The sequence below is a fragment of the Tubulanus polymorphus genome, chromosome 10 (assembly GCF_964204645.1).
Source record: "Tubulanus polymorphus chromosome 10, tnTubPoly1.2, whole genome shotgun sequence".
In the NCBI taxonomy this organism is placed as follows: domain Eukaryota; kingdom Metazoa; phylum Nemertea; class Palaeonemertea; order Tubulaniformes; family Tubulanidae; genus Tubulanus; species Tubulanus polymorphus.
This window is the reverse complement of record NC_134034.1, coordinates 11,198,101-11,225,283: the sequence shown is the minus strand read 5'-3', so window position 1 is coordinate 11,225,283 and position 27,183 is coordinate 11,198,101. Positions and strand designations below refer to the sequence as shown.

The following is a 27,183-nucleotide window of genomic DNA, read 5'->3' as shown; positions in this document are numbered from 1 at the left end:
AACGTGCGCTCCCTGTGCACCAGTCAGGGTCGGCCCTTGACGGTTTCGTGCTTCCAACCTCCCGATGACGTGATCACTATACAGCTAGCCCCACTAGATTCGAGCTCCAATCTCCTCATACGGCTACCATTCGAATAGAGATTACCACGACGCTCAGCCTGGGAAAACACGTCATTCTTGCGCTCCTAGCGACCGGTTAGCGAACTAGACGATGACGTTGTCTGATAGTCGATGTTTATTTAGCGACAGGTCCGACTTAAAAAAGAAGCGACAGGTTTCGAAATAAGGTCCGTGCACAATAACGGTTGGGCCTGCTTGTAGTTTAATCGGAATGCAAGTATCACATCTTTTGATATTGTCCGCCTCCGCCTCGGATTTTTCCGATGACCCATTTGCACCCATCCTTAAAAAGAGAAAAAAATGAATTGACTCTTTAAGATTCATTAGGATTCTCTGTTTTCTTCTTAATTATTGTATTTAGATACGTACAATAATGAGACCAGGAATCGCCATCCAGAACGTTCTGTTGGGCACCATTTCCGCTCCAGTGGCGCCACGTGCGGTGTGGAGAAACACTACACCGCCGACTACGTACACGACTAACACGACCAGTAATCTAAAATGTTTTAAATCATGTCTTCATTTATTACGTACGCATTAGGGGTGGGGGGGGGGCTAAGTGAAATTGCGTACTGTAATGCTAAATGTTTATATGTAAAATGGCCGATTGTTACGTACAGGGAGCAGGGTCAAAAGAAGTCAAATTCTATGCGTACGTAATAAATGAATGATCCCTAATTCTAATCGTCGTTGGGGAAAAAATACTGGTTTTCCGAAATCATCGGCTGATAGTCCAACTGTGAAAGAGATATTCAAATTCAACGGTTGCGGTAAGACTAAAATACGTACATGATACACATCACTGATCCAGGACTGAGTCCGCCATCACTGGTTCCACCACCACCACTACTAGATGGACACGCTTTATCACTTGTCAATGTATATGCCTGACAGAACACAAGATGTCTTACAATTAATGAAACGTAACGTTAGATAAGATAACACTGCTGATTTTTTACAAGCCCAGTTCCACGTTTAGGAAATGAACCGTGCGACTTTACTTAAGAAACAATTAAATTCATGATGTTTTTTCACAAATTACATCTTTTGCGAATGTATTTCTTCGAGAATTTCTTACGCGGATATCAGGATCCGCTACTTCCTGTAGTGCGACTACTTCATCCAAGAAATGTCCAACAAGACTTGATGGACCTTCCTCGACACGCGCCTGGCATTTGGCTCGTTGCCAGAAGTTCGAACTATGTCCTGCGAGCACCTGTGAAACGTTTTTACTTACGTATGCGTCTTGGCCCGTCATTCCTAGTATCTCCAACCGAGGAGTCGTCGCCGACGCGTCGCATTTCAGTGAAACTATAGTCTTACTGGAATTTCAGAGAATATCGAGCATAAAGTAAACAAAGCTTATATACAACGGCACAACTGGAATAAGGTAATGGACAATCCCGGTTAAGTGTCGCTAGTGTGAAGTTGGTCTTTTTACGGGGTTCGTCAAGTAGGTAAGTAAAGTTTATTGTGACCGTGAATTGGTACAAGAATGCTATAAAGATACGTTCATGCAGCATACACACTTTTTACATAGTAATTTCTACAGTGAAGTGGCGCCGGGAATTGCTGCAACTTGCAACTTCGATTGTTGGTAACATACTTACTAAAAACTATCTGTGTAGGTGATGGTTACCATATTACTGGTGGAATCGTAACCCCAAACCGCAGGGTCACGGCCTAAACTGTAAAAATAGTTATCGTTGCCAACTATAGTTTCACACGACTGAAATTGAATACGTGCATATTTATGACATAATTCATATTTACAGCGGCCATCTTTGATTTGCCGAGGAAATGCAAATTTATGGTAAAATCCAAACTCAAGCCATTCTACGTCCAATATTACGTCAGGTACGTGTGACGATGGCCGTGCAGTGATTATCTAACATTCGAAAACTGATAAATACAAACCGCTACTCCTTGACAGGAACCTACAGTTCCTCCTAGTGTGAATGGCGCGCATGGGTTGTAGTTGTATCTATACCAAGCTGAAGGAGGGTTCTCTGCCATATCTTTGAATCTGTAATTCGAAGACATTTTCGAAAATAGAATCCAGTTAAGCAGCTTTTGTGACCCTTAAACCAATTTTTCAATCTCGTTCACTTCAGTGGTGATCCGTGAACTGAATTCAAACGACTTTGTCACTACAGAGGCATGGAATTACAGCGTTTTGTGAATCGTATTATTATCATCATCATCATTGAGAATTGCTATCATTATTTATTATTTATTATTCTTATCATTTTCATCATTTATATTATTATTATAGTTATTATTAATATTGTTAATATCATTACGATTTGAGTGTTTTGAAAGGGGAGTTTCCGATACGCGAATATTTTCGACCTATTTTCTTTCAATGCTTACCGGGGTACTCCGTCTGTTCGTCCTATCGATGTGATATCGATCCGTCCGCTGCCATCGTCCATGTCACAGATACAACTACTAACACCGATACAATTCTTCATCGTAACACGTGGTATAAAAACCATCGCTAAAAACAACCACCGGCAAAAACTTGTTTGCGTCACCGTCATCGTTAGCATTGTTTGAGTTTTATCGTGAACGCGCGCAATAAACAAAACGTCTTATTTGATTGACGCGGTCTTCGGGAAACTCCTGAAATACGATTTCGTACCGAAAATTATAAATACGAGACGAGAGCTTCCCCGTAAAGGACCTGCCCGATAGACTGGGGCCAATTACACAGTCCAGACTTAAAGACTTCAAACCAGTCTTAAGATCTGATACCACTTGTTGATTTACGTGTATATACAAGTTAATTGTTCTACTTTTTGCTCATAGATTCGGCGGTCATTGTTCAAAAAAAATTGTATCTAATATCAAAGCAAGACATTGTTAGCCTTCATGATAAACGAAGGCATCACGATCTGTTTACGATTTTTTGCTGACGATTCAGTTCTTTTTTTTTTACTTACAGAAACCACGTCTGCGAAATTGAAAACTTTTACCTTATTCCTGAACCTGCTCCCTGATGCTACCAAGATTCTAATATAACGTTACTCCTGACGTGCGTCTCTTCCACAGTACACTCACTCAGCTTGTGTCCCCTCTCTCTGATCGTCCTGTATATGAACTGCGGAATTTTTTTTCGTATTAATTTGATCATGTGTATATTGATTAAGGTATATACCTAGAAATTATCGAGGTTATCTCAAGCAGTGTTATCTGTGTATCGGGGAATTCGATGTTTTGTGTTGATAGAAAACCTCTTACTTTTGGAAGCATAAAACCTACATTTATATGAATATAAACTAACTTTAGAGAGAATTTGAAAATGTATCTATATATATTTGAATATTTGAAATACGACGGCCGTTATTTGACCGTTATATTCGTTATTCATTTACATTCGTTAGTAAAGTCGTCTGCAGTAAAAAGCCCACCAGCAGTATATGGTCCATCGTACGGACAGGTTTTCTTTCACGAAGCGACATGATAACCAACTTCCGTTTCGTCCGAATTAGACTCTTAGCATCGTCAAAGCAGAGCATGACCATGACCTCACACACCACTACTGTGGCAAGCGAGGTTTCCACGAGCATCCTCCAGGATCGCTAGTAGTAATTCGAGTTTTCGTCGAGTTAGTGAAATCCGTCTGCGATATGCTGAGATCTGAACACTACAACCAGTAACGAAGAGAAAGTCCAGTTTTCTAGGAACGAAATTGTGTGTGTTATTACGTTGAATGTATTACGCACGTTTGGGATAGAGGCAATGTTGTAATAATACTTGAGAGATGACTAACAATGGTTTGGGGTTATAATACCAAGAATATAATTTAGATTTCTAGAAATACTATAAATACTTATTTGGAAATTATTGTCAAATGGGTCCGAGTTGACAAGTTAAGTATCAAATATGCAGTCTAAACAGTAATCTGAATATCCAGCAAAAATTACCACGACACGCCTTGTTGCTCTCCTAGCGACCAGTTAGCGAACTAGACGATGACGTTGTCTAACATGCATTGTTTATATAGCGACATGTTCGACTTAAAAAGAAGCGACAGGTTTCGATCTCTGCGCACGAAAACGTTGGAGCGTTTGAAGCTGCTTGCAGTTTAATCGGAATGCAATTATCACATCTTTTGGTATTGTCCCCCCTTACAACGGATTATTCCGATGACCCATTTGCACCCATCCTTAAAAAGAGAGAAAAAAAGAATTGAGTCTTTAAGATTCATAAGGATTCTTTATTTTCGTCTTAATTGTTGTATTTAGATACGTACAATAATGAGGCCAGGAATCGCCATCCAGAACGTTCTGTTGGGTACCATTTCCGCTCCGGTGGCGCCACGTGCGGCGCGGAGAAACACTACACCGCCGACTATGTACACGACCAGCACGACCAGTAATCTAAATTATTTCAAAACAATAAAATCTGAAATTTCCCTAGAAACACTTTTATACAACTATGAAGCAGTAGGTCTTGGTAATATTTAACGGTTGTGGTAAGACTAAAATACGTACATGATACAAATCACTGATCCAGGACTGAGTCCATCACCGGCTGGACACGCTTTATCACTTGTCAATGTGTACGGCTAACAGAACATAAGATATATTACAATAAATGAAACAGACTAACGTTAGATTAGAAAACAGTATTTTCTTTTTTTCTAAATTCCTAAACTAAGCTGTACGAAGAGTGTCCTATACTACACCCTCATAGACCTTCCTACATCCGCCCCTCACTCTTCAACCGAGCACCAGTGCAATGCTTTTCGTTTACTTACGTATGTGTCTAGTTGTGTCATTCCCGGTGTCTCCAACCGAGGAGTCGTCGCCGACGCGTCGCATTTCAGTGAAACTATAGTTTTACTAGAAATTCAAAGAATATCGAACATAAAGTAAACAAAGCTGTAATGCCACTATCGATATTCCGTTAGGTGTCGCTAATGTGAAGTCGGTCTTCTGGCGTCAGTCCTTCGCAAAATTCAATTCAAAAATTCTATCCGCCTCACAGTGAAAAGGTGACCTAAACTGCAGTTAGACCCGAAATCATCTTACATGAACCACTTGGAAAACATCACGAAATACCAAGCTATACGTAGGTTTATCCCATTCGAACGAACTTTCAAGGTGGCGCCATCTACCGGGAATTGCTGCAACTTACAAGCCGATTGACGTGTCGGTAACATACTTACTAACGACCATCTTTATAGGTAATGGTTGCCAAACCACTGGTGGAATCGTAACCCCAAACCGCAGGGTCACGGCCCAAACTGTAAGATTAGGATGGCAAGTCGGCCCTAGTTTCACAAGACTGAAATTAGATAAATATTGCAATAATGCATGTTCGTATGATATAGCCAAATAAATTACTACGTACTTGACATTCGGCCATCTTGGATTTATCCGATTTCCGCGCAGTAATTATTTCTCTTGTCCAGTAGGACTAACAGAAATACATCTTAATTTTCACAGTTTCAATCGAAAAAACTGATAAATACAAACCGCAACTCCTTGACATCTTTCTCCTAAACTGAATGGCGCGCATGGATTGTAGTTGTATCTATAAATTGAAGCCGGTTCCGGGACTATATCTTTGAACCTGTAAACAAATCACATGAATCCATGCAGTCTGCTGTACGCGGCTACTGCAAATGACATCGTTCACGACGGTGGTCCATTCATCCGCTAAATTGGTATCAATCAAATAAATATCTATCGGGAAAATCCTGCAGTGCTCACGCTTATATTTACATGGCAAATAGCTTAACGGCTTCGAACCCCCAGTCGTAAAAACACCGGCATAAACTGTTCGAATTAAGTCTGTTTTGCAGGGGGGGGGGTAATTTCGAATTTTATTGTTAGGTCTGTATACGTTCAAAGCTTACCGGGGTACTCCGTCTGTTCGTCCTATCGATGTGATATCGATCCGTCCGCTGCCATCGTCCATGTCACAGATACAACTAGTAACACCGATACAATTCTTCATCGTAACACGTGGTATAAAAACCATCGCTAAAAACAACCACCGGCAAAAACTTTTTAGCGTCACCGTCGTCGTTGGCATTGTTTGAGTTTTATCGTGAACGCGCGCAATAAACAAAACGTCTTTTTTGATTGACAGCGGTCTTCGGGAAACTCCTGAAATACGATTACGTATAGAAAATCAGTTATGATTCCAGCTCTTATTGTGTAGAGAACTGCCCAATTACACAATCCAGACTTAGTCTTCCAACCACGCAGTCTTTATGATACCGAGACCAGAGTAAGTCAAGACTTAGAGACTTTGAGGCAGTCTGCTTGTGATCACGACTGTTGCTGGCACAAGATGATTGACCCGAGCGCATAAGATTCACCGGTCATTGTACTACGGTACATTGTACAGATGTATGACGATTCTACATCAGAAAATATATCAGAAACTACATCAGAAAATATATATTTACGTTAATTCTACTTAGGGAATGCTCCCTGATCCTACCCAAGTATCAAAGATGTCCGGTTAACTCCTGTGATGCTCCACGCAGCTGGTGTCTCTCCGGTTGTCCTGTATAATGAATTGCTTTTTCGTATCAATGCTATCATGTATTGATTCAGGTATAAACCTAGAAATTATCGAGGTTATCTCAATCAGTGTTATCTGTGTCTGTCTTTATTTGTATCGGGGAATTCGAACGAAGTTTTGGGTTCAAGAGAAGACTTTCACTTTGTAAATATACGATAGACATTTTTCGGAAGAAAAGATGTTTTATCCGTCGAAATGAATGTATTTTAAAATGAATACACGCTCTAGGTTCAAAAAGGATATTATCTTTATTATTATTATTAGTATCTAAAATACAGAAGAACTTAATCCTGATCCTTAAATCTGATTTTCAAGTGCCTCCACAACTTGGCACCCGCTTACCTCTCCAGCCTGTTAACAGTTTACAGACCAGTCCGAACACTTCGTTCCGGGTCGCAGAACCTTCTGTTAGTCAGATCATGTCGTCTTAAGTCATTCGGCGGACGTGCATTTGAGACATTTGCACCTACAGTGTGGAACTCCCTTCCGCAACCTCTCCGTGATATTGACTCTCTGCCAGCATTCAAAGCACAGCTCAAGACATTTCTGTTCAAGTCATCATCTTCGTCTGGAGAGCGCCTTTGATAATAGTCCTGCTATTTACAAGGCGCTATAGAAATTTACAATCCTATCCTATCCTAAATCGTATATTTGAATATTTGAAATACGGCGGCCGTTATTTAACCGTTATAGTCGTTGTAGTATTTACATTCGTTACTAAAGTCGTCTGCGGTAAAAGCCTAAAGTCAATAATTAACCGTTGATTAAATTCGAATTGACGAGAACTCGACGAAAACCGTCTACAACAAACTAAACAACTTAACACCATAGTACAGGGCCCTCTTTAGGAATGCCTTATTATATTTCATCAGAATTGTGTCGTCATTTAACTTTTGGTAAGTCAGTATAGGCGCAAACTTGTTGAGTCGTTCTATTCTGAAGCCTTGTTGGTTGAGATTTTTCAATTCGTTTTCTTTTCAAAGAAGTTACAACTATAAACAACGATTTCATTGAAACTTAAATATTCCGCAACGGTTCTGATCACCATGGTTCACAAATGCATCTGGCTATGGATAATCGAAATGATATTGATAGGAATTGAATTGTCCATTCGCGTCAAAGGTATGTTGTCTTTTTTTATTTTATTTTCGAGAGATCCGTTTAATTTTTCTTTCGTATTTCTATAAAATCCAAAATCAATTCTGACTTGTTTAAACTTGGACCCAGTCCGACTCGGTTCCTTAGTCACAGTGGAACCTGGTCAAAAAAATCTGCGGCACCGAATATGTAGTTGGGAATTTCCACTGTTTTGATTCGATCCAGTAACTGTGCAAACAGGTTAACAGGATTGTAGCACTGGATCCAAATTTGGAATTGGGTACAGTGTTGATAGAGTCAATATCATCACCACAACGATTCCGAATTCTTGAAATTGTAGCTCGCATTTTGATCGGAGTAGCGAGGAGCGATAATGACGACCAAGTATCATTGAGTATACAGGATATCGATAGAGATGTCCAATTGTCAATGGCTCTTCAATTCGACGGTGGCGCCCCAAATTCCTACCCGGCAATTACAATAACTGGCTGGGTACGTATTCAACGACAGAAAGATACATCCGTTACGAACCTTTTTCATGATATTTGACCAAAACAAAAACTTTCCTTTTCGTCCTTAAAGAACCCGGCCATATTGAATTTGGAAGAAGTTATCGGTATTGCGGCAGGGGGCGCTGTTGCTGTGATGGTCATGACAACAATTGTTGTCGTCTGCTGTTTCAAGATACCGTGTAGATGTCGCTGCGGTAAGTGTCACGTGACAGTTATTTGATTTTCTAATCGGCTTCCAGGTGAGATTCATCGACGGTTCTTTTCAGCAAAGAGGCGAAGTAATGTGGCCCGGATAACGAAGAACGGAAGTAAAGTGTCATCGGTACCGGAAGTACCACAGCAGACGAACATCGAAATCTACAGTTTACAAAAAGACGACACCTATCGTACGTCATCAAGGTCACGGATCAAACCGACCAATGACAGGCCGCCGACGAAGTCACGTGCGCTACTCAACGAACCGATCGATTTTAGTCAAGGTTACCCGTGGAATCGTGACGAGCACGCGAACCCGCCTAAATCTCTTTATACAGGGGGCGCTTCACTCAATCTGTTCGTCAATTCAAGGCCGAATTCGGCGACAGACACGAAATTTAATGACAGTAAAATCGTCGAAATTTAACAACCGTAAAAATACTATTTGAATTGAAGAATAGGAGGCCTTTGTGTATTGAGACATCGTTCCTGGTGTAATGTAGCCCGCCAATTGTTCACCATGCGTCATATTGGCCTTCAACTCCGTGTATTCTTGATGGCCAATGTGACGTCACTTTTAAGCTATGTATGTATATGTCAAAGCTCACCAAATCGTAACGTCTCTTGTGCAACGGTCGAGGTTGATTGAAATTTCACGGCAAATGATGCCAAATACAAAATAAACTTAATGCGCCAGTGAAATATCTCGTCTAATCAGCTTGCCATTTTCTATAGCATTAGATTCATTTTCTAGATAAAATGATCCGCTTGAATCGTTCGGTTTTATGGCACATGTGTTGGAGCCCGATTTTCAATGCCGAAAATTAAAAAGCGTGAAGTGATTATCATTACTTTGATGACTTATCATCACAAGCGGTCTAGAGTGAGCGGTGTGGGCTAATGGTTAGAGCGCCCGACTCCGGGAAGCCAGCTCGTGGGTTCGAATCCCGTAATGACACTTATCCTCGTTGCCTCCATCCACCCTGGAGTTGAAAGTGGGTACATGGCCTGATAAATGATTCCTAACCGACTTTCACTACCAGGGTACGTAAATTGATTAGGAACATTACAAATTGGGACTTAAAAATAGATTAATTCCCGAGTCTGACAGTCTACAGAAAAGAAATAGACAGAATCTTCTGAAAAAGTAAAGTTTTATTCATTATTCATATCTCATAGATACGAAGATTGCTTGACTTGTAAGCGGACTTAAAATACAGAATCACACGAATAATCGAAACATCCGACAAAGAGATGCTTAGAAATAAAGCCTATTGAATCTGGATACAGGATACACGATCTGGATACAGATCACGAGTCAACAGTGCTATTTGACTCATTTGACTCAAAATTAAAACATAGCAAAAAACCAATTTCAATTTTTTTGAGTCAAACTGAACTAAGATCTGTAGAACTTGGGCTATTTGCACAATGATTTAAGATCATTTTCATGGATTAAAAGCCACGATCACACGGAGACGATTTGGCCCCGGCCAAATTGGCACGGATCAGGCCCCGAGTCAAATTTGGCCTGCGCCTTATAAGAGAGTGCATTCGCACATAAACCACTCACTCGATACTAAACAATGCTTAAACAAAGCTAAGTGAGTCACCAGGATCAAATTGGCACCCGCGTGTAGTGGCTCCGGGCCAAATTTGTGTGATCGCGACTTAAGTCTCGACTATGGAACTGGCTAATGAGTCTAATATTTCTTTGGGGATCATTCATTTATTACGTACGCATAAAATTTGAATTTTTCAACCCCCCTCCCCCTCTGTACGCAAAATCGGTCATTTTTTCATATACATTAAGCATTACAGTACGCAATTGCACTGACCCCTCCCCCTCCCCTAATGCGTACGTAATAAATGAATGACCCCTTAAGTAGAAATCATTTGTAATTTGTAATCCGTATTTTCAAAACCTGAGACCGATGGAGTTAAAATCAGTTCATTTCAAATGAATTAACTTTCTTCAAATCTGAACTCCTAACCGTGGAACCAGGTCTTGAAGTCTAAGCTTCACGGTTGTCGTAATATTTTGACAGTTGAATCCGACCGACAACAATGGAATTGATATTCTAAATAAATATATACCCGATATACATTGAACATGATAGTGCGCATCGTTTTAAATGCGATAGTAAACAAAATATGAAAGAAACAAATACTGGTTAATCCGAGTCTAAAAAATTCATCATGATCTGCTTCGACCCCCCCCTTACCCTCCCTCCAAGAGTAAGACATTAAAATCACAATATATCTTCAATTGCAAACAGGCCACATAATACGTCAAACCATCCGAAATCAAGGCTTAATTCAGTTTTTTTAAGTACATTTTGCAAATAAAATGGTTTCATTAAATGTACGAAGCTCACAGTTGATGAAGATCTCAGAAGTCATTCTCAGCTGAGAGGTGTCGAACTGTAGGGGTCAAGAAATGAAACCATATTATGAGAGAATTAACTATATAACAATTCACTCCGACAGTTTTGAAGTTTTGACAAGATTTCGTCGTCAGAAAAACAAAATTCGAAAATCTAAAATGGAAAATCTTTTCTCCGATGATGAAGTTTAGTCGAAATTTCAAAACTGTCGGAATAAATAGTTATATCATCGACTGTCGGGTTTTCTGATAAAATGGTTTCATTTCTTGCCGTTGTTCTACAGTTCCAGCTGAGAATGACTTCACAGAAATTAGTTCTCATCATCCAACATTTAAACCGTAAGAGTTTATAAATTTCCACCGAGAACTATTGAGAACCGCGCGGACACCCTGAACGACGTTTTAATAATACTATATGAATTCCGATCACTCAAATTTGACTAGCATCGAAATATAACCTCAGGGGTGGCGCAGTCGTTAAAACTTAGTTAACACAGAATCTGTGGATAACACTGACATAGTGACAACGAAACCTTGCCCGACTCGGAGACACGACCAACGCGGAATTTCAACTTACTCTGAAAAAAAAATATTTTTCTGACTTGCTACCGTATTTTTCCGATCCTTAGCTCCAGTTTAGCCGAGCGAGGCAAGGTTTACTGTGTTTCCACAATCGGATCCAAATTCTGAACTGTGGAACTGAATTCTGAGGAACTGGATCCGGTACTGTGGAACTGGATAGTGAACAGTGGAACAGGAACCTGAATTGTGGAACTCAATCGTAAACTGTGGAACAGGACCTGAATTGTGGAACTCAATCCTGAACTGTGGAACAGGAACCTGAATTGTGGAATTATTTCTCGGGCGTTGTCTCAGTTTGTACTATGTCTGCTGGCCCTGTTGTACCCGTTGCCCCCACTAGGTGGCTCTCATGTTCGTGAACTATTTCCAATGTCGGAATCGCCGTTTTATCACCACCGACGGTGCTGCCACCTGCATCGGCGATAACGCCGCTGTCCTGCGAATACTGCGATATCGAATCGCAGCCTGTCGTCAATTGTAACTGATCGATCGCTTGAAGAATGGAACTCGCACCGGCCGCTCCTCCGTTACCGTCGCAATCGGGTTTCGAACCGCCCCCAGACGGACTCTCCAGGTCAAGGTCGGATTGCCACGATTGCATAGAGATCGAGTCAGAACGCGACGTACACGTAGAACCGCTTCCGATCGATAAACCTGAAAAACAGTCGAGAAATATTCGTTCTAATTTATGCAATGAAAGTTAAACGCAAACAGTTACTTTTAACCCTTTCAGAGACAGAGAATCACGGCGTCATCAGATTCAAAGGGTAAAAGTTGGTCCCTAAATTGCTGATCCATAGAAAGCCTATTGCCGATACTATTGATTCTTTCAGTGCATCTACACCACAATGCGGTGTATACCATGGTGATGAAATTTATTAGTACACCGCACCGCGGTGTATTGATGTCATTAGTAATTTTTTATTGCATATTACTCAAAATTGAAAGAGTTTTTTAAAGGAGATTAAGGAATTTGTTTCGAATTAAAGGAGTTTCAAGCACCTTTCAAAGCATTTTCTGTTTAGGAGTTTGACTAAAGAATCAAACCAGGAGTCCTATGGACCGTGATATACGCAGTCAAACTGTTACATCGGGCGTATCCTGGATTGAATCGAATCAGGTCAATCAGAAATCGGTATCTGTAAACTTACGTAAAATAGCATCCAGTGAATCGTGACTGTCGCCGTCGCTGACGAGGTCGTATTTGAAGTTGTTCAAGTTTTTCTGCAGATGGCGCTGTTCGGATATTCGTTCGAGATTCAGCAGCGATTTGCGGTAGCGAGTTTTCGCCGACGCGATCGACGTCTGCAACTCTTCGATCGTGCGTTTCATTTTGAGCAAGTTTTCCTCGTACATCGCCTTCGTTTCAAAGTATATTCTGTGTTCGGCAAAAAAAAAAAGAAAAAACATTTCGAATCGAACCGTGAAAAAAGTGCGAAAATATAACGGATAATTTTGAAGTTTTGAAGCCGTCATTCTATTTGTATGGAACCACGCCTGGTCAGCCTGGAACCCCTCTCTCAGACTCCCTCAGACATAATGTGAGTTGTGGATGATCAGTTTTTGGAAGTTTGTTGATAAAATGTCTAATATCTGGTGTTTGTAGTTCATTTTCAATTGAAAATGTCTCAGGTTCTGAACACATGTGAAGTGTGGAGGATCAGTTGTTGAAAGTATCCTGATAACTTGTCTGATGTCTGATGTTTGTAGTTCATTTTCAATTGAAAATGTCTCAGGTGAAGTTCTGAACACATGTGAAGTGTGGAGGATCAGCTGTTGAAAGTATCCTGATAACTGATCTGATGTTTGGTGTTTGTAGTTCATTTTCGATTGAAAATGTCTCGGGTGAAGTACTGAACACATGTGAAGTGTAGATGACAAAATTTGGAATAATAAATATCTGAGGGGGTGCAGGGTTCCGGTTACCTCATCCGGGAAAGGAGACAATCACAAGTTTACCTGGCTTTGGCGATATTTTTAGTTTCTTGTTTTTGTAATAAATTCACTTTGATTTCCACTTCAGCTAATCGACCCATCTGATGTCGATGTTCTTCTTCGCTCCAAGATTTCTCACATTCAGCTTCAAAAAGCTACGACGAAACAAAAACAGGTTTTAAAGATCATTTTGAAAAGAGCGCAAAACTGTGGAACTGAGTCCTGAACTGTGGAACTGAGTGGTGAATTGTGGAACTTGATCAAGTACTATGGAACGGAGTCCAAAACTGTGGAACTGAGTCCTGAAATGTGGAACTGAGCTGAGAACTGTCGAACTCTTTAAGTCAAACATTTGCCATGTCAATTATTCAAATTTTCAACCCACTGTTTCAAACCCACAATAGCTCCACAGAAATCCCTCATTATATCCCGATCACTCAGATGCACGATTCTCCTCGATTCCGCTCAATATCTAATCTTACCCGAACGGTAGCGTTGCTGAGCGCTTGTTGCCAGGCCGAGTCGAATTCGCGCGTGTCGACGCTCTGAAATCGATCCTCGGCGAGACTGATCGTTTCCTTCGCCGCGTCGTACAAACTGATCGCTCGACGGAACTTACGAGCGGCTTCTTGAGTCGCCTGCTGAGCCTGTTTAAACACAACAACAACAACAACATTCATTTCATAAACATTGATTCATGAACATTGATCTGCTAAGAATTCAATCAATTAACACAGTCAAATACGTAAGCAGAAACTGATTGATTTCATGCAGAATCTATCGATCTTGACAAAATTTCCGAACTTTTCCCTGATGTTTTTTTGCTTCTTCCTTTCTTTTACAAAATTCCCGGCTATTCCCTTACTTTTTTCGAAAGATGGAAATTCCCCGACTTTTCCCCGGTCTCCCTGGTAAGTGGCGCCACCCTGATCGAAATGACGATGGCTATATTTTACCTGTTTAGCCTCGCTCTTAGCCTCGTAAAACGGACGCGCTTTTCCGACGCAACGCCCGAGTTTCGCTTTCAACTGGCGAATCGCCAACGTGGCTTCTTCGTGCAGCTTCTGAAAATGTCCTCGCGCTCCCTGAGAGAGAAGAGAAAATATACGTATACCATTTCTTTTGGTAGAGAGAACCGAATCTCAACTGGAACAAAATTCAAGATGCATTTTTTATCATAGTTGTGATTCTTTTGTGGCTTTATCGATATTCCATTTTATCGGGATTACAGAGTTCTGCGTTAGATTTGACTTTGAGTGTTATTTGACTCATCGAAAATCAACTAATTACAACCTAAGTCAATGAACTAGGTCCAGGGTCCGGTTTCATGAAAAAGTTTAACTCAAATTTTTGGTTTTAAGTTTACTAAGTAACAATTCAAACATGATCATTTTAAGTAGAAGACTTTTCATAAACCAGGACCTAGTTCCCAGTTCGGATTTAATCCATTCATAGTTAACTCATCGAAAATGAATCAATTTTAACTTCAGTCAAAGGACTAAAGAAGTTAAAGTGAACTCACATCCAATTTCAACTCTAATGAGTTTATTTCGGTGGCGGCGCTGTTTAGAATTTCCAGTTCAGTCTACAACGAAAAAAAGAGAAAAATTATCGCTTTAGATCTACTCTGATCGGAGCCTGATTAGATCTACCTCCAGAATCTGATCAGAGCCTGATTAGATCTACCTCCAGAATCTGATCAGACCCTTATTGGATCTACCTACAGAATCTGAACAGATCCCAGCTTAAATCTGACTCCAGAATCTGATCACACCCTTATTGGATCTACCTCCAGAATCTGAACAGATCCCAGCTTAGATCTGCCTCCAGAATCTGATCACACCCTGATTGGATCTGCCTCCAGAATCTGATCACACCTTTATTGGATCTACCTCCAGAATCTGAACAGATCCCAGCTTAGATCTGACTCCAGAATCTGATCACACCCTGATTGGATCTGCCTCCAGGATCTGATCACACCCCAATCGGATCTGCCTCCAGAATCTGATCACACCTTTATTGGATCTACCTCCAGAATCTGAACAGATCCCAGCTTAGATCTGACTCCAGAATCTGATCACACCCTGATTGGATCTGCCTCCAGAATATGATCACACCCCAATCGGATCTACCTCCAGAAACTGATCACACCCTGATTGGATCTACCTCCAGAATCTGAACAGATCCCAGATTAGATCTGCCATTACATCCTCCTCGCACGACCTTTACGAACTCACCTCAACTTCAGGGTCCGCTTCCGGTGGTGGACAGTCGTTCTCATCGCCGTTATAGATTTCCTCATCATTTTCATCGTTCAAATCATCATCGTCAAACGCGACGCGATCGCCATCCGCGTCGGTCATCAACGGATGACGAGTCACCGGCAACAATATCGGTCGTTTCAAAGTCGTTTCCGAGCAACCGCCGACCGGCGACGACGATAAACATCGATTGTTGTCCGAGTCGTTTGATGTGGTCGATTTCTGGCAAGAAATCTTATAAGAAAAAACAGAAAAACAAAAAATGAAAAACAATAATCGGCGGGTTCGAAAAATTGGTGTTCCCTCTGGCGCTGAGCCAAGAATGACTGTTAATTCTATCCCTAACAGAATTTGGTTTTTGAAATAGCCTACGTTTGTAGTTTTAAAAAAAATTGCACTAAACTTGAATTAGTGTCCTCTTTTGAATATCTGTCATATTCCACTTAATATTGATTTTTAGAAGAGATTTCTGCCAGCGACATTTTGACAGTCTATGTATGTATTACACAACATTTCGGGGCCATGCAACAAGAGGACCTGTTCGTTAATTTGTCAGTGCCAGTCGTGGTAAAAAGGTGCTCCTACATACAAATTATTATGGCCAAAAATTTCAGTTTAACTTATTTGTGAATTTACTGGACCCTCCTACAATTTTGGCAATCGTTAAACGAAAAATTACAGTTTAACTTGTTCGTGAATTTACTGGACCCTAGATATGCTGGACTCGACTGACCCAAAGACGCAAAGTAAAGTCCCACCCAAAATTTTAGGGCAGAACAGAACACACCTGTTGTTCAGGCTTCTGTTTAGTTTTTAAAGTCGATTCGTCTGATAAATTCCGCTCAAATTCCGCCATTTCTTCCTTTTTACTCGAATCACTTTTCCTAACTACATAATGTCTTCGTTTGTTACTTCGATAGTCGACAAAACAAACTTTATTCAAGCCCTAAAATTGGTGTAAAATTCTCAAACCCGGAAATAACTAGTGCGCCGTGACGTTGCCAGAGCCGTCCAAAGCACGGTAAGATACAGCCGCGAGGTTCCCAGAGCCGCTTCGAGCTAGAAACAATCCGGATGCACGCATGGCTCGAAAAATGGATCACTAAATGACGGATCCGAACTCGACTGGACTTCGCGGCCGCCTACTTAATTATACCCGCACAACTGTGTAACAGGATTCAGAGCCAAATCAAACCCTGTGGAACTTGGTCTAGAGTCGAATTAAACTCACAGAGCTGTGGTTCACGATCCACTAATCAAATTAAACTCACAGACCTCTCTTCGAACGATTCAGAGTCAAATTAAGCCCACACAAGTCCCGTGGAACTTGGGTTCAGGGTCAAATTAAACCCACGCAACTGTGAAACTGGGTTCAGAGCCAAATTAAACCCGACAACTGTGGAACTGGGTCAAAACTTCTTCGAAAAGAAACAACACTAAAAGGGTTTCAATTCGAATAGAAGTTCAACAGGGCGATCTTCTCAAGGGTAACTTAATTCGCTGACAAGCTGCTGTGATAATGTCATTCATTAGTTCCGTATCAGTGATGATCGCCTATAACGTGTCCATTGTTTCCAGCCAGTCGGGTCAAGATGTCGAATCTTACATCTGCGAGTGACGTGTATTCGATGATTCCTATTGTATATAATCAACGAGCAGGACGGCCGAAAGAAGACACATCTGACTTGCTTGCAGCATTGACGGTCATTCGAGAGGTCTGATTTCATCATGAACGGGTAAGCTCCAATCATTTTTCAACTATGTCTTTCTGATACACACAATAAACTTGTGTCCAGTTCCGTGAACAAAGATTTAACTCAAATTTGCGGTTCTAATTGCGCTGTTGTGGTTGTGCTTCGCGCTTTTTCATTGAGGACAACGATTCTACTTTTGAGCATTTTGAGCTTATAAACTTTTCCGTGAAACTGAACCAATGGATCGTGTGGTTTTAATGTTTTAAGTTAAAGTAATTTGTTCTTGTGTATTGAGGGGGCGATTTTACCGTATATCAGCGTTACAACACGGACAACATGTTACATTCAAGATTAAGTTATGAAAATTTATTCTGGTTTTTTTTGCAAAAGGCTGGTCGAGAGCATTGACACCGATACGTTTCAAATTGAATCTTCAACGTTGTTGCTGTAAACGCGATAACGTCCCCCTTCTAGATCCACCCCTATCGCATCGCGCAGAACTTTCCCTACCCCTCCTAACACTGGAGCTATAAATTGGAAGCGTTGGATATCATCATTGATAAAACAATATATTTTGGGGATAGTTTTGTTTGAAATATTTGCGATGGGAGCGAGATTGGAGGTAGGAGGTTGTTTTTTTTAAGCATTAGCCACTTACGGATTTTAGATTTTTCGTTCCGATCTCATTACAGGTTCAAATTGTTCGTTTTCGTCGCTGCGCTGCTCATAGGTTTGAGCGCCGTCTGCGAGGCAAAGAAAAAGAAAAAGAACAAGAATAAGAATAAGAAGAGCGATACAATAGTTACGGTATGTACAATAGTTACGATTTCTTAACGTTTTTCGAATAAAAAGATCCTTAACAGTAGTTCTTTTTTTCAACTGAACATTCTTTCGTTGAAACTTTTTCAAACGAAACCATTTTGGCGTTCTCCGATATAGGCCTTACAATCCTTTATGTTTTGACGTGCGCGGTGATGTGGCGACATTTTGTACGGGAATTTTATTCACGATATGACCTTGAAACGTTGTACAGTCAAGGTCTTATAGACATAAGCTAAAGAATAGATTTATGAAAAACACATTTCTAAACATATTCTTTTAACTATGGAAACATTTGACAAAAATTGCCACGAAAATCAATAGTTAAAGAAGTAATTGATGGATATTCGCGAAAACTGTATAATAACATAGTGTTTAACTTAATATTCTTTGAAGGTGCTCAAAATGAATATGGATACGATGAAACAACAAGTGGACGGTTTGGATCACGAATTGCAGAACGAAGTGGAACCGAAAGTGGAAAATAACGAGTTGAGGCAAAAGAACCTCGAAGAGGAGTACGAAGAAGTAGAAGATAAGTTAGCGGAAATACCTGAAATGAAAGAAGATCTGGATACGGCGAAGGAACTGGTCGTCGACGAGTTGAAGGCAGCGTCTGAACGAGTGGACAAGGCTGAGGAGCGACTCGGTGCTAATTTGTCTGATATCGGCGAAGGAAATGGTTTTAACGTAGAATAGAATTGTCTACGATTGTTTTTGAAATAGAATAATAGTTCATTTGCAGAATCGGAATAACAACGATTTTAGTTTTTCTAATATTTTGTGGGAAATCGATGTATCCGTTGAAATGGAAACACGGGTTTAATTCGTCTCTTGATCAGGTTCCACAGTTGTGTGGGTTTAATTTGGCTCTGATGGATCCAGTTCCACAGTTGTGTGGGTTCAATTTGACTCTAGAACCATTTCCACTGTTGTCTGGGTTTGACTCTGGATCCGTTCCACTGCTGTGTTGGTCTAATTTTCATACGTGGCTGGTCAACGTAGAACTCCCGCAAATCTCGCAGTGAAGACCACAACCAATCAAGATTGAGGAAAAAACGAAGCAAAACAGAATTCTTGTTGACCCTCTACTTATTTACAGTTTATTACCAAAGAAACGTTCAATCATGATTTTAAGTTTAACCAAAAAATTCGCAAAAATTACATTTTACAAAACAGAATACATATGTATTATTCTTTAAACTATCATTAACTATTAACAACAGCAGAAACGATTAAAACACGCGTCAAAACACAACGAATATATATATCATAAAATATGATTCGACAAATCAATAATTGCACACGAACTCAGCAGTAACAGTCCCACGATTTATCAGAAAACTGAACAAATATTTCAGACTTTTATATCAACAAATATAAAATCCCGATTCCGGTTCCAAATCTAAATTTGACCCCAGAGTGAAAACATTGGAAATGAATCAATTCAATCAACTCAGAGTTGAATCTAACTCACAATTACTGGATTCAATGTGGAACTGGATCCGAGGCCGATTTCATAGTCATGGCTTAGACTAAGAATATTCTAAGACTTTTTGGTTCTATAGCCAAATCTAACAACTCAAGACCGCACTTAGATTTAAGGCCGCTTTTGGATCTTTTTAGTTCTATAGCCAAATCTAACAACTTAAGACCAAAGATTTATTACCACTTTTGGACTAAGGAGTAGGCCTCAGGTGCAGTTTCTTAGTCGTGAAGTAAGATTTCACGATTTCGACTTCTCGACCGAAATAACGATGTCTTCAACGATTCAGTATGAAATGTTTTTTTTTTTTTTAGAAACTTGTGAAATTAATACTGAAGTCGTTTTCCAGCGGTTGTCAATCAATTAACAAGCACCTCCTCTTTTTCGATCTTGTTGAACGGATTGCACGGCGGAACTAACGTCACCATTTTCGACATCTTACCCTCGCGATGATGTTCTTTGTTGTTCATTACGGCGGGGAGCGACCTGAAATTTGATTGAAAAAAAGAAAACGGAATTTTAAGATGGTTGTCGATTTGGATTTAAAATCAAGCGCTCAGTCGCGTAAAAAGATAAATTACGGTTAAAGTTTCTTTTTAAATCTTAAAATAGGGATCGACAGAGCAACCTAAAGCCGCGATCACAAGAACATTTTGGCCCGGTCCAAATTTGGCCCGAGCCAAATTTTAGCACCAGACGAATGATTGCGTTTGAATTGCAACTAGCACCGGAAATGATCCACTTCGCTTTGTTTGAGCATTGTTTAGTATCGAGTGAATGGTTTGCGTGTGAACGCGCTCTCTAATTAGGCACGGGCCAAATTTGGCCAGAGCCTGATCCGTGTCAATTTGGCCCGGGCCAAATCGTCTCCGCGTGATCGCGGCTTAATATTTACTTGTAAATAGTTCCAGTAACCGGTTGGAACGGTGGCGCTGGATGCGTCATCGAAGATACGGGCATTGTATTACTGCGGTAAAGCGTACATCCAGCGAACCCTGGTATGTGAGGACGACTGCAAAATATGATTATATAAATGATTATTTTTCACAGCAGAAATGGTCTCCACACTGACTCAAACTCAGAATAGTTCAAACTCGGATAAGTCGTCTTCTGATAAGTCGTCGCTGACATTACCGAAGTCATCTCTATTTTTGAGTCTCAATTCGTATTTCTAATACAGTCTATCATCTGATATAAGTCGTCACATTCTTAATTATCTCAATAATTGCTCGTAGGTACAACGAGACTTAAACAAGTTCGAATGTAATATCTGATTATTTCGTATTTATACGTACTGTCCAGTTTCGCAGTATTTCGGCTGCTCGTTGCGTTTGACCGTGTGCGGCTGGAAGCGTTCTGTCGCGTTGTCAATCGCGTCCTTGTCGTTGGAACCTATGAAACCGCTGTGTGACGAATTTCAAGAGAAAAAGGCAAACATCTTTTAAACTATAAATGTAATTTTGCTCGATGTTCATAAGGACCGGCGGTGCAGTAAGAGTCCACAGGCTACGTACACTGATACAGTACAGTGGAACCTCGTTAAACGAACCCAAAAACAACGATTCATCGGATATAACAAATATAGAATTTCGTCCCGAGCACGAAAAGTTAATCAATTTCATACCGGATAAAACGTACTATCGGTTATAACCAACAGATTTTCTGGTCTCCTAAAGTTCGCTGTAACGAGGTTCAACTGTATATAGAACTATCGGTTATAACCAACAGATTTTCTGGTCTGGTAAAGTTCGTTGTAGCGAGGTTTCACTGTAGGGGCGAATACAGGGGCTTGACTCGGGGAGGGATCGGGATCGGGGTCACGATGAACAAAGTAATTTTTTTTAAATATAAATTGATAAATTGGATTAAGAAAATGTGTAATTTACTATTTTGTAAATATAATGACCCGAAAGGGTGTATTGAGTGCAAGGAGATTATTGAATTTAATTTAATTTTGTCCGGGCGGGCACTGGGTTATCAGAGGCAATCAACGGAAGTCTAACGTAGCGGTGATATTGATAAAAAATTCTTTTTTTAATTTTTTTTTTTTTCGTTGACTCAATAAGTTGTTGTTACCTGTAACCGGGGATCTGCTGCGCTCTGACCAGCGGTTCACAACTGCGAAAAGAAGATATTAGAAAAAAAAACCCTGAATAACGACTTTCGTTTTCGCACAAAAAAGACATTTGAACTGTAGCGCAGCGTGACTTGCTTTTTCCCTATTTCCTGACTTCGTCTGCTAAGAATTCAATCAATAAACACAGTCAAATATGTCAGACATAGATGGAAACTATTTGACTTTACGTGCGATCTAGCCTGACTTTTCCTGATATTAAGGTATTTTACAAAATTTCACGGTTTAAAAAAAAATAAAATTTTCCTGACATTTCCCTGACTTTGTCTGCTACAGAAATCAATCAATAAACACAGTCAAATATAAGTCAAATAGTTTCCATCTACGTCAGACATAGATGGAAACTATTTGACTTTACGTGCGATCTAGCGATCTCAACAAATTATCCTGACTTTTCCTGATATATTAATAAGCTATTTTACAAAATTCTCCGGTTTAAAAAAAAAAGAAAAATTTCCTGACATTTCCCCGATTTCCAGTTAAGAGGTGCCACCCTGTATAGTTATGTAAAATACTTACAACGTCACCGGTCGATTTTCGTAATGTCCTTCGCGTGTTTGGTATTGATCCCATTCTTTGCCGGCGAGCTTCAAACAAACGAAAAAAAAAGTGTTCTTTAAACACATTCGAATGAAACAAAAAATCTGATTTTCAACAAAATGCGGAGAATTGGTGACGAAAAAGGGAAAATAAATCAAGAACTGTGTAAAACAAATGAACAGAATAACTTCGAACTTGGGTCAAGATTGTTTTTAATGGCGACCCTCGAATTTACCTGAAATACTGGTGTAGAGAAGTGATTGAGTCTCCTTAGAGAGAGAGAGAGAGAGAGAGAGAGAGAGGGAGGGAGGGAGGGAGGGAGGGAGGGAGGGAGGGAGGGAGGGAGGGAGGGAGGGAGGGAGGGAGGGAGGGAGGGAGGGAGGGAGGGAGGGAGGGAGGGAGGGAGGGAGGGAGGGAGGGAGGGAGGGAGGGAGGGAGAGAGAGAGAGAGAGAGAGAGAGAGAGAGAGAGAGAGAGAGAGAGAGCGGGGAAGAGCAGAGACGGAGAAGAGAAGAAAAGGGGAATGAGAGTCAGTAAGAAGAGAAAGAAAGAGGAGAATCAGTGCGAGGAGAGAGGGAGAGGGGAGGCAGTGAGAGGAGAAAGAGGAAGAGAGAAAGAGCTAGAGATTAAAAAGAGAGATAGTATTGAGAGAAACTAAAATAAAAAGATGACGTCAGAATTTTATTTATGAAGATGCATTAGAACAGTAGATAGGATACACATCAAGATGATAAAGGTGAGTTGTTAGATGAGGGTAGCGTCGAGGGGGGTCACACCTGCCAGTCTTTCGCCGCTGAATCGTAACGTTTATTCCTCCATCGTTGTGATATCATATCGGGTTTATCCTCCAGTGTATGTGTGTACGGCCATTTCCTCGGGTGTAACATACCGTCCCACGGTATCTCTTCGTATGCCCTGAAAAATGACGAGGTCTTGGATAGAATATAGGGACAATGACGGGGTAGGGTTGGTCATTCTTCAGTGGGGTAGGAGAAAAAGATGTCATGAATCGAATTTTTCCGACGAAAAAGTGAGTCAAACTGGCTTTAGTTGTCGCTGGATTCATCTTTATTTTTGAGTCTCAAATTGTATTTCTAATTCAATTTAGGGCTATAGTCTAAATGTAAGTCGTCAGTTGGATAAGTCGTCAACAACTATTGATCCTCACAGCTACAACGACTCACTTCACACTGTTTAGACAAAACATCAGTGTTTCCTTTTTTATGCTGGCATTTTTTTAAGGGCTGCATTCATTTTTAAGTGTATGACATCATTGCTGCTGATGTAGCAAGGCTGTCCCCCAAACAAATACAGAAAATAAACCTTAATTTCCGTGTAATCTTCTATTTTTCACATTAGCTCGATATATTTCAAAGCAATTATCAGCATTGATAGAATATTGACATCTACTCAGGTAGGGGCAGCAGATGTTTTATAAGGGGTGGCTGATTTTCAGAGGGGTGGATGTGAAAATGAAAAAGGGGTGGCCACCGCTCTAAAACCTGTCATGGAGGACACTGAAACATGGGTCAAACGTCCGAGTTTAGTAAAGGAAGAAAGATATCAGGCGGCGCCGCCTACCGGTGTTAGGCCTTACCTCTGAGTGGATGACGTGTACACGTATTTCAACGCTAAACGATCTCGTTTATCCCGAGCTAATTCATCGGACGTTTTCGGTTCGAATCGACTCTGCAATTCAAAAACAATAAGTCTCAATATTGAAAAGAAAAAAAAACGATGAAAATTCTCGCAATCGAATCAAACTCGACGCGTACGGTAGGAACTTACCCGGGCACCTCTTAGTTTTTGTTCTTCCACTTTTCGAGGGTCTACTTTACTCGTCCAGCCTAACGAATTACAAGAAAACATTCACGATAAAAGAAAGTACAGTAGACTCCGCTCGAGTCGGTTCCGATCAACTCGGATTACTGTTCAACTCCGGATGTTTGTTGAAATATTTTTTGTGGCACTATGTATGAAATACATGTACATAACCATCCGACTCGGATATCACTCTCAAGTCGGGCATATTTTTACAGATCCGACTTGAGCGAAGTCTACCGTATGCGCAACACCCATAGGGAGAGGATCAGAAATGTTCAGTTCACTGGGGTAACGACATCGAATCAGTTATTGTTCACTCGATGCACGGCCACTTGACGGGGCGGATTTAGGGGATGGTCTCGTGGGTGTTTGCCAGGTTGCCCTTTTCGCCAAATATCGTTGGAAATTCGACCCTTTCGTAAATCGAATATTTCCGGATGTATTTCTTCAAAAACATCTAAAATAACGAGGTTGGACCTAGTAACTTGTCAAAATGGCTCTTTCTTTTCTTCTGGATAACTGACAAAAATTTTCCCCTTAAAGGTTTGGCCCTAAAACGTATATACAATAAAGATGGGCCATTTCAAAATTGGAAAATGTTTTCATTTTACAATGACATCTCGAAGACCACAAGAATTCCTGGTTAGTTTCATTAAATTTTCGTCACTTAAAACAACTTATAGCGAGGCGATATTTCGTTCATGAGAAAAAAAAGACGAGGAAAATCTAAATCCCACGATACAGAAACAAGCGACATGATTTTGGCCTTTGTAAGAAAAAAAACAGGTTGAATTATCTATGACAGGTTGAATGCCCCGAGAGCGGGAAGTGATTCGATTAAAAACAGGTACCTCGACAATCAGTCTGAATAAAAACATTCATCGAAAGGTACAAGAATTTTTCGTTTTTGTGGCGGTTCAATTTCGTCGGAACAAAAGCCTCCATTGACGCTCTATTCATATCCTATAATTCAAACTTTACAGCAGGAATCGAGGCGGAAATTAATGTTCGTTCACTCAGGTCTTGTAGGCAACGACGGCGTTTAAGAAAACAATTTTTGTCATTCCAGTTTTACTAAAGGTTGGAAAACCACACTTTCTGAACTCAGCAATTTCAAAAATCATTTCACAAGACAGACCATTTGACACATAAAGAAATGGAGTGATTGAAAATGAACTTAAGAAGTTTACAGTATTTTGATATTTTCAGGAGTAGTTGAGCCCTTGATTAATTTACTAACATCTCAACAGAAGTGTGAGGCGGGTCTGCTAGAGGAGCACATTTGATTCCAAATTTCTATATCTATGTAGAAATAAAACGTCAGATAAAGATAACTGTTTCAGAAGCAAAATATTTGAACACCAGAATCCGGCTAGGATCCAGTTCCACAGTTTTGAGTTTAGATCAGAGTTAAATATTTCAAATTGGACTAATCGAACTTTAGAGTTGTCGAGAACTGTGGAGTCGGGTCCCAATTCCTCTATTCTCAGTAGGCTTCTAAAATCTTCAATTTACATTGTAAACAAATATCATTAGAAATATTGACATGTATTAAATATTTACCGTCAATAGTGAAGGGTTTGAGCAATTATTGCTTTTATCAATTAGTATTTGAATATTATTATGTTTAAAGTTAAATTCAGCCAGAAGCAAATTATGTTGACAATGCAAACATTTCACACTGTTCATTGCATTTGATGTTTTAGTCAGGCCCTATCCATTTTGATTTCGGTAAATTTGCTAAATCCGATGACTCGTTTTATCTAAATTCTTTTGATAAGCTATATTTCTAAGATATTTCTAAAGCACATTGTAGAGTCAGAAAATGGCAGGTTCTCCAATTTCAATCATAATTATGAGGAAAGTGATATACAGAGTTAGATGGTAGGGCGACATAGACTCCATTAGATCTTGGTTTCCATAGACAAGTGGCTGTCCGATATCAATTAGTCGACAAAAACCCACAATAAAAAAGAAAAATTATCTGATAGTTTGGCAATGCGGTGTACTTGCAAAATCCATCACTGTTTCATACACCGCATTGTGGTGTAGACACACTGAAAGGATTAACCAACTGCAGCCCCTGATTTTTTACTAGTAGGCCTACCAAAAATGTAAGTTTTTTCAAATCTCTCACCTCCTAAAGCTGCGCGGATGGCCTCGTCCGAAACGGCTCGACTGTTCCACAAATACGGAGCCGGCGGGTCCCATTCTCGTTCTCGATTCGTCTCGGGCGGCGCGGACGGCATCGATTTCCGAATCGAGTGAATCTCGCGAGGCACGACGTTCTGAGGCGTACGATTCAACTGGACGAGCGATTTAATCCGCCGGACGCCCGTGTCACGGTCCACGTCGCCGCCGATACTCACGAATCCCGATACCGGATCGACAATATTATCGAACGACCGAAACGGCGCCGGAACGCGGTGGTCGCCGTCGTCGTTGAATTTTTTAAACGCCGGCGTCGACGTCTTCGCGTGCTGGAACGAATCGACGTCGCGTTTCCCGGATAACGTCGGGAATTTCATGTGTCGTCGTTGGCGATTGGATTCGATTTGTTGCATGGCGTTACCGCCGGAGTTCGTGTCGGTCAGGAAATAGATTTTACAGTCCGGACGCGTTCGGAATGTGGAATCCGAAAGCACCGGTCCTGGAGCGATCACTTCAGTCATTTCGATCAATTATTTGAATTATTTGTGAGTAAATTCCCGTGTGATTTATCGTCTGTGAAACTTGTTTGAAGTGTTTTTAAAGTAAACGCAGCTTTTGTTCAGATGATTGGTTTATTCCGGGTCCGCCATATGTAAACAATAATGGGTCGCTTAGCTACGTCAAAATATACCGACATTCTACACTTTCAATACGTTTCAACCGACATTCTACATCAATTCAAGTCAATACAATATAACATCAAACCTTGGCATGCGAGGATTCGGACCCCGGCATGCGAGGATTATCAATTCAATTCAATCACTAGTCTAACTCTGGCACGCGACGTTTTTGACGCCGGCAAGCGAGGATTATCAATTCAATTCAATCGTTCGTCTAACTC

The 27,183-nt window shown here is 40.5% G+C and overlaps 4 protein-coding genes and 1 long non-coding RNA gene across 5 annotated transcripts; 1 reads left to right on the top strand and 4 right to left on the bottom strand.

Moving 5' to 3' along the window:
- Positions 1-44: 44 nt before the first annotated feature.
- Positions 45-3,413, bottom strand: LOC141912299 (uncharacterized). Its single transcript, XM_074803544.1, has 8 exons — positions 3,099-3,413; positions 2,494-2,745; positions 2,038-2,146; positions 1,731-1,849; positions 1,358-1,442; positions 910-1,007; positions 490-616; positions 45-403 (listed from the first exon to the last, which is right to left on the bottom strand). Exons 2-8 carry the CDS (start codon positions 2,670-2,672, stop codon positions 341-343), a joined length of 780 nt encoding a protein of 259 aa, XP_074659645.1. The 5' UTR covers positions 2,673-2,745; positions 3,099-3,413; the 3' UTR covers positions 45-340.
- Positions 3,414-3,825: 412 nt separating this feature from the next.
- On the bottom strand, positions 3,826-6,650 carry LOC141912301 (uncharacterized). Its single transcript, XR_012620136.1, has 6 exons — positions 6,548-6,650; positions 5,297-6,242; positions 4,886-4,970; positions 4,620-4,693; positions 4,379-4,505; positions 3,826-4,291 (listed from the first exon to the last, which is right to left on the bottom strand). It is a non-coding gene; the product is annotated as an uncharacterized LOC141912301 (long non-coding RNA).
- Positions 6,651-7,712: 1,062 nt separating this feature from the next.
- LOC141911605 (uncharacterized) lies at positions 7,713-8,898 on the top strand. The gene is made up of 4 exons (XM_074802591.1): positions 7,713-7,788; positions 8,105-8,256; positions 8,347-8,470; positions 8,543-8,898. The coding sequence occupies exons 1-4, from the start codon at positions 7,713-7,715 to the stop codon at positions 8,896-8,898; spliced, it is 708 nt and encodes a 235-aa protein (XP_074658692.1).
- Positions 8,899-9,667: 769 nt separating this feature from the next.
- Positions 9,668-16,597, bottom strand: LOC141912295 (uncharacterized). The gene is made up of 8 exons (XM_074803539.1): positions 16,423-16,597; positions 15,612-15,869; positions 14,897-14,959; positions 14,331-14,459; positions 13,857-14,021; positions 13,399-13,529; positions 12,591-12,817; positions 9,668-12,093 (listed from the first exon to the last, which is right to left on the bottom strand). The coding sequence occupies exons 1-8, from the start codon at positions 16,489-16,491 to the stop codon at positions 11,711-11,713; spliced, it is 1,425 nt and encodes a 474-aa protein (XP_074659640.1). The 5' UTR covers positions 16,492-16,597; the 3' UTR covers positions 9,668-11,710.
- A 2,781-nt stretch (positions 16,598-19,378) lies between these two features.
- On the bottom strand, positions 19,379-26,935 carry LOC141912296 (protein SPMIP7-like). Its single transcript, XM_074803540.1, has 9 exons — positions 26,269-26,935; positions 24,096-24,154; positions 23,905-23,996; positions 23,084-23,222; positions 22,288-22,355; positions 21,711-21,752; positions 20,930-21,037; positions 20,530-20,646; positions 19,379-20,120 (listed from the first exon to the last, which is right to left on the bottom strand). The coding sequence occupies exons 1-9, from the start codon at positions 26,801-26,803 to the stop codon at positions 19,994-19,996; spliced, it is 1,287 nt and encodes a 428-aa protein (XP_074659641.1). The 5' UTR covers positions 26,804-26,935; the 3' UTR covers positions 19,379-19,993.
- Positions 26,936-27,183: the final 248 nt, after the last annotated feature.

What these genes read in the sequence shown, in the direction of transcription:
- LOC141912299 (XM_074803544.1), bottom strand. Translation starts at nt 2,672, where the DNA reads ATGCTAACGATGACGGTGACGCAAACAAGTTTTTGCCGGTGGTTGTTT. An exon ending in CGAACAGACGGAGTACCCCG is followed by an intron (nt 2,147 to 2,493) that starts GTAAGCATTGAA and finishes TTCGAATTACAG; the next exon opens with ATTCAAAGATATGGCAGAGA. An exon ending in CGATTCCTGGTCTCATTATT is followed by an intron (nt 404 to 489) that starts GTACGTATCTAA and finishes TCTCTTTTTAAG; the next exon opens with GATGGGTGCAAATGGGTCAT.
- LOC141911605 (XM_074802591.1), top strand. Translation starts at nt 7,713, where the DNA reads ATGGTTCACAAATGCATCTGGCTATGGATAATCGAAATGATATTGATA. An exon ending in CAATTACAATAACTGGCTGG is followed by an intron (nt 8,257 to 8,346) that starts GTACGTATTCAA and finishes TCGTCCTTAAAG; the next exon opens with AACCCGGCCATATTGAATTT. An exon ending in ACCGTGTAGATGTCGCTGCG is followed by an intron (nt 8,471 to 8,542) that starts GTAAGTGTCACG and finishes GGTTCTTTTCAG; the next exon opens with CAAAGAGGCGAAGTAATGTG.
- LOC141912295 (XM_074803539.1), bottom strand. Translation starts at nt 16,491, where the DNA reads ATGGCGGAATTTGAGCGGAATTTATCAGACGAATCGACTTTAAAAACT. An exon ending in AACAGAAGCCTGAACAACAG is followed by an intron (nt 15,870 to 16,422) that starts GTGTGTTCTGTT and finishes TTTTCTTATAAG; the next exon opens with ATTTCTTGCCAGAAATCGAC. An exon ending in TTCACTGGATGCTATTTTAC is followed by an intron (nt 12,094 to 12,590) that starts GTAAGTTTACAG and finishes ACTGTTTTTCAG; the next exon opens with GTTTATCGATCGGAAGCGGT.
- LOC141912296 (XM_074803540.1), bottom strand. Translation starts at nt 26,803, where the DNA reads ATGACTGAAGTGATCGCTCCAGGACCGGTGCTTTCGGATTCCACATTC. An exon ending in GAAAATCGACCGGTGACGTT is followed by an intron (nt 21,753 to 22,287) that starts GTAAGTATTTTA and finishes TTCTTTTCGCAG; the next exon opens with TTGTGAACCGCTGGTCAGAG. An exon ending in GTTACTGGAACTATTTACAA is followed by an intron (nt 20,121 to 20,529) that starts GTAAATATTAAG and finishes ATCAAATTTCAG; the next exon opens with GTCGCTCCCCGCCGTAATGA.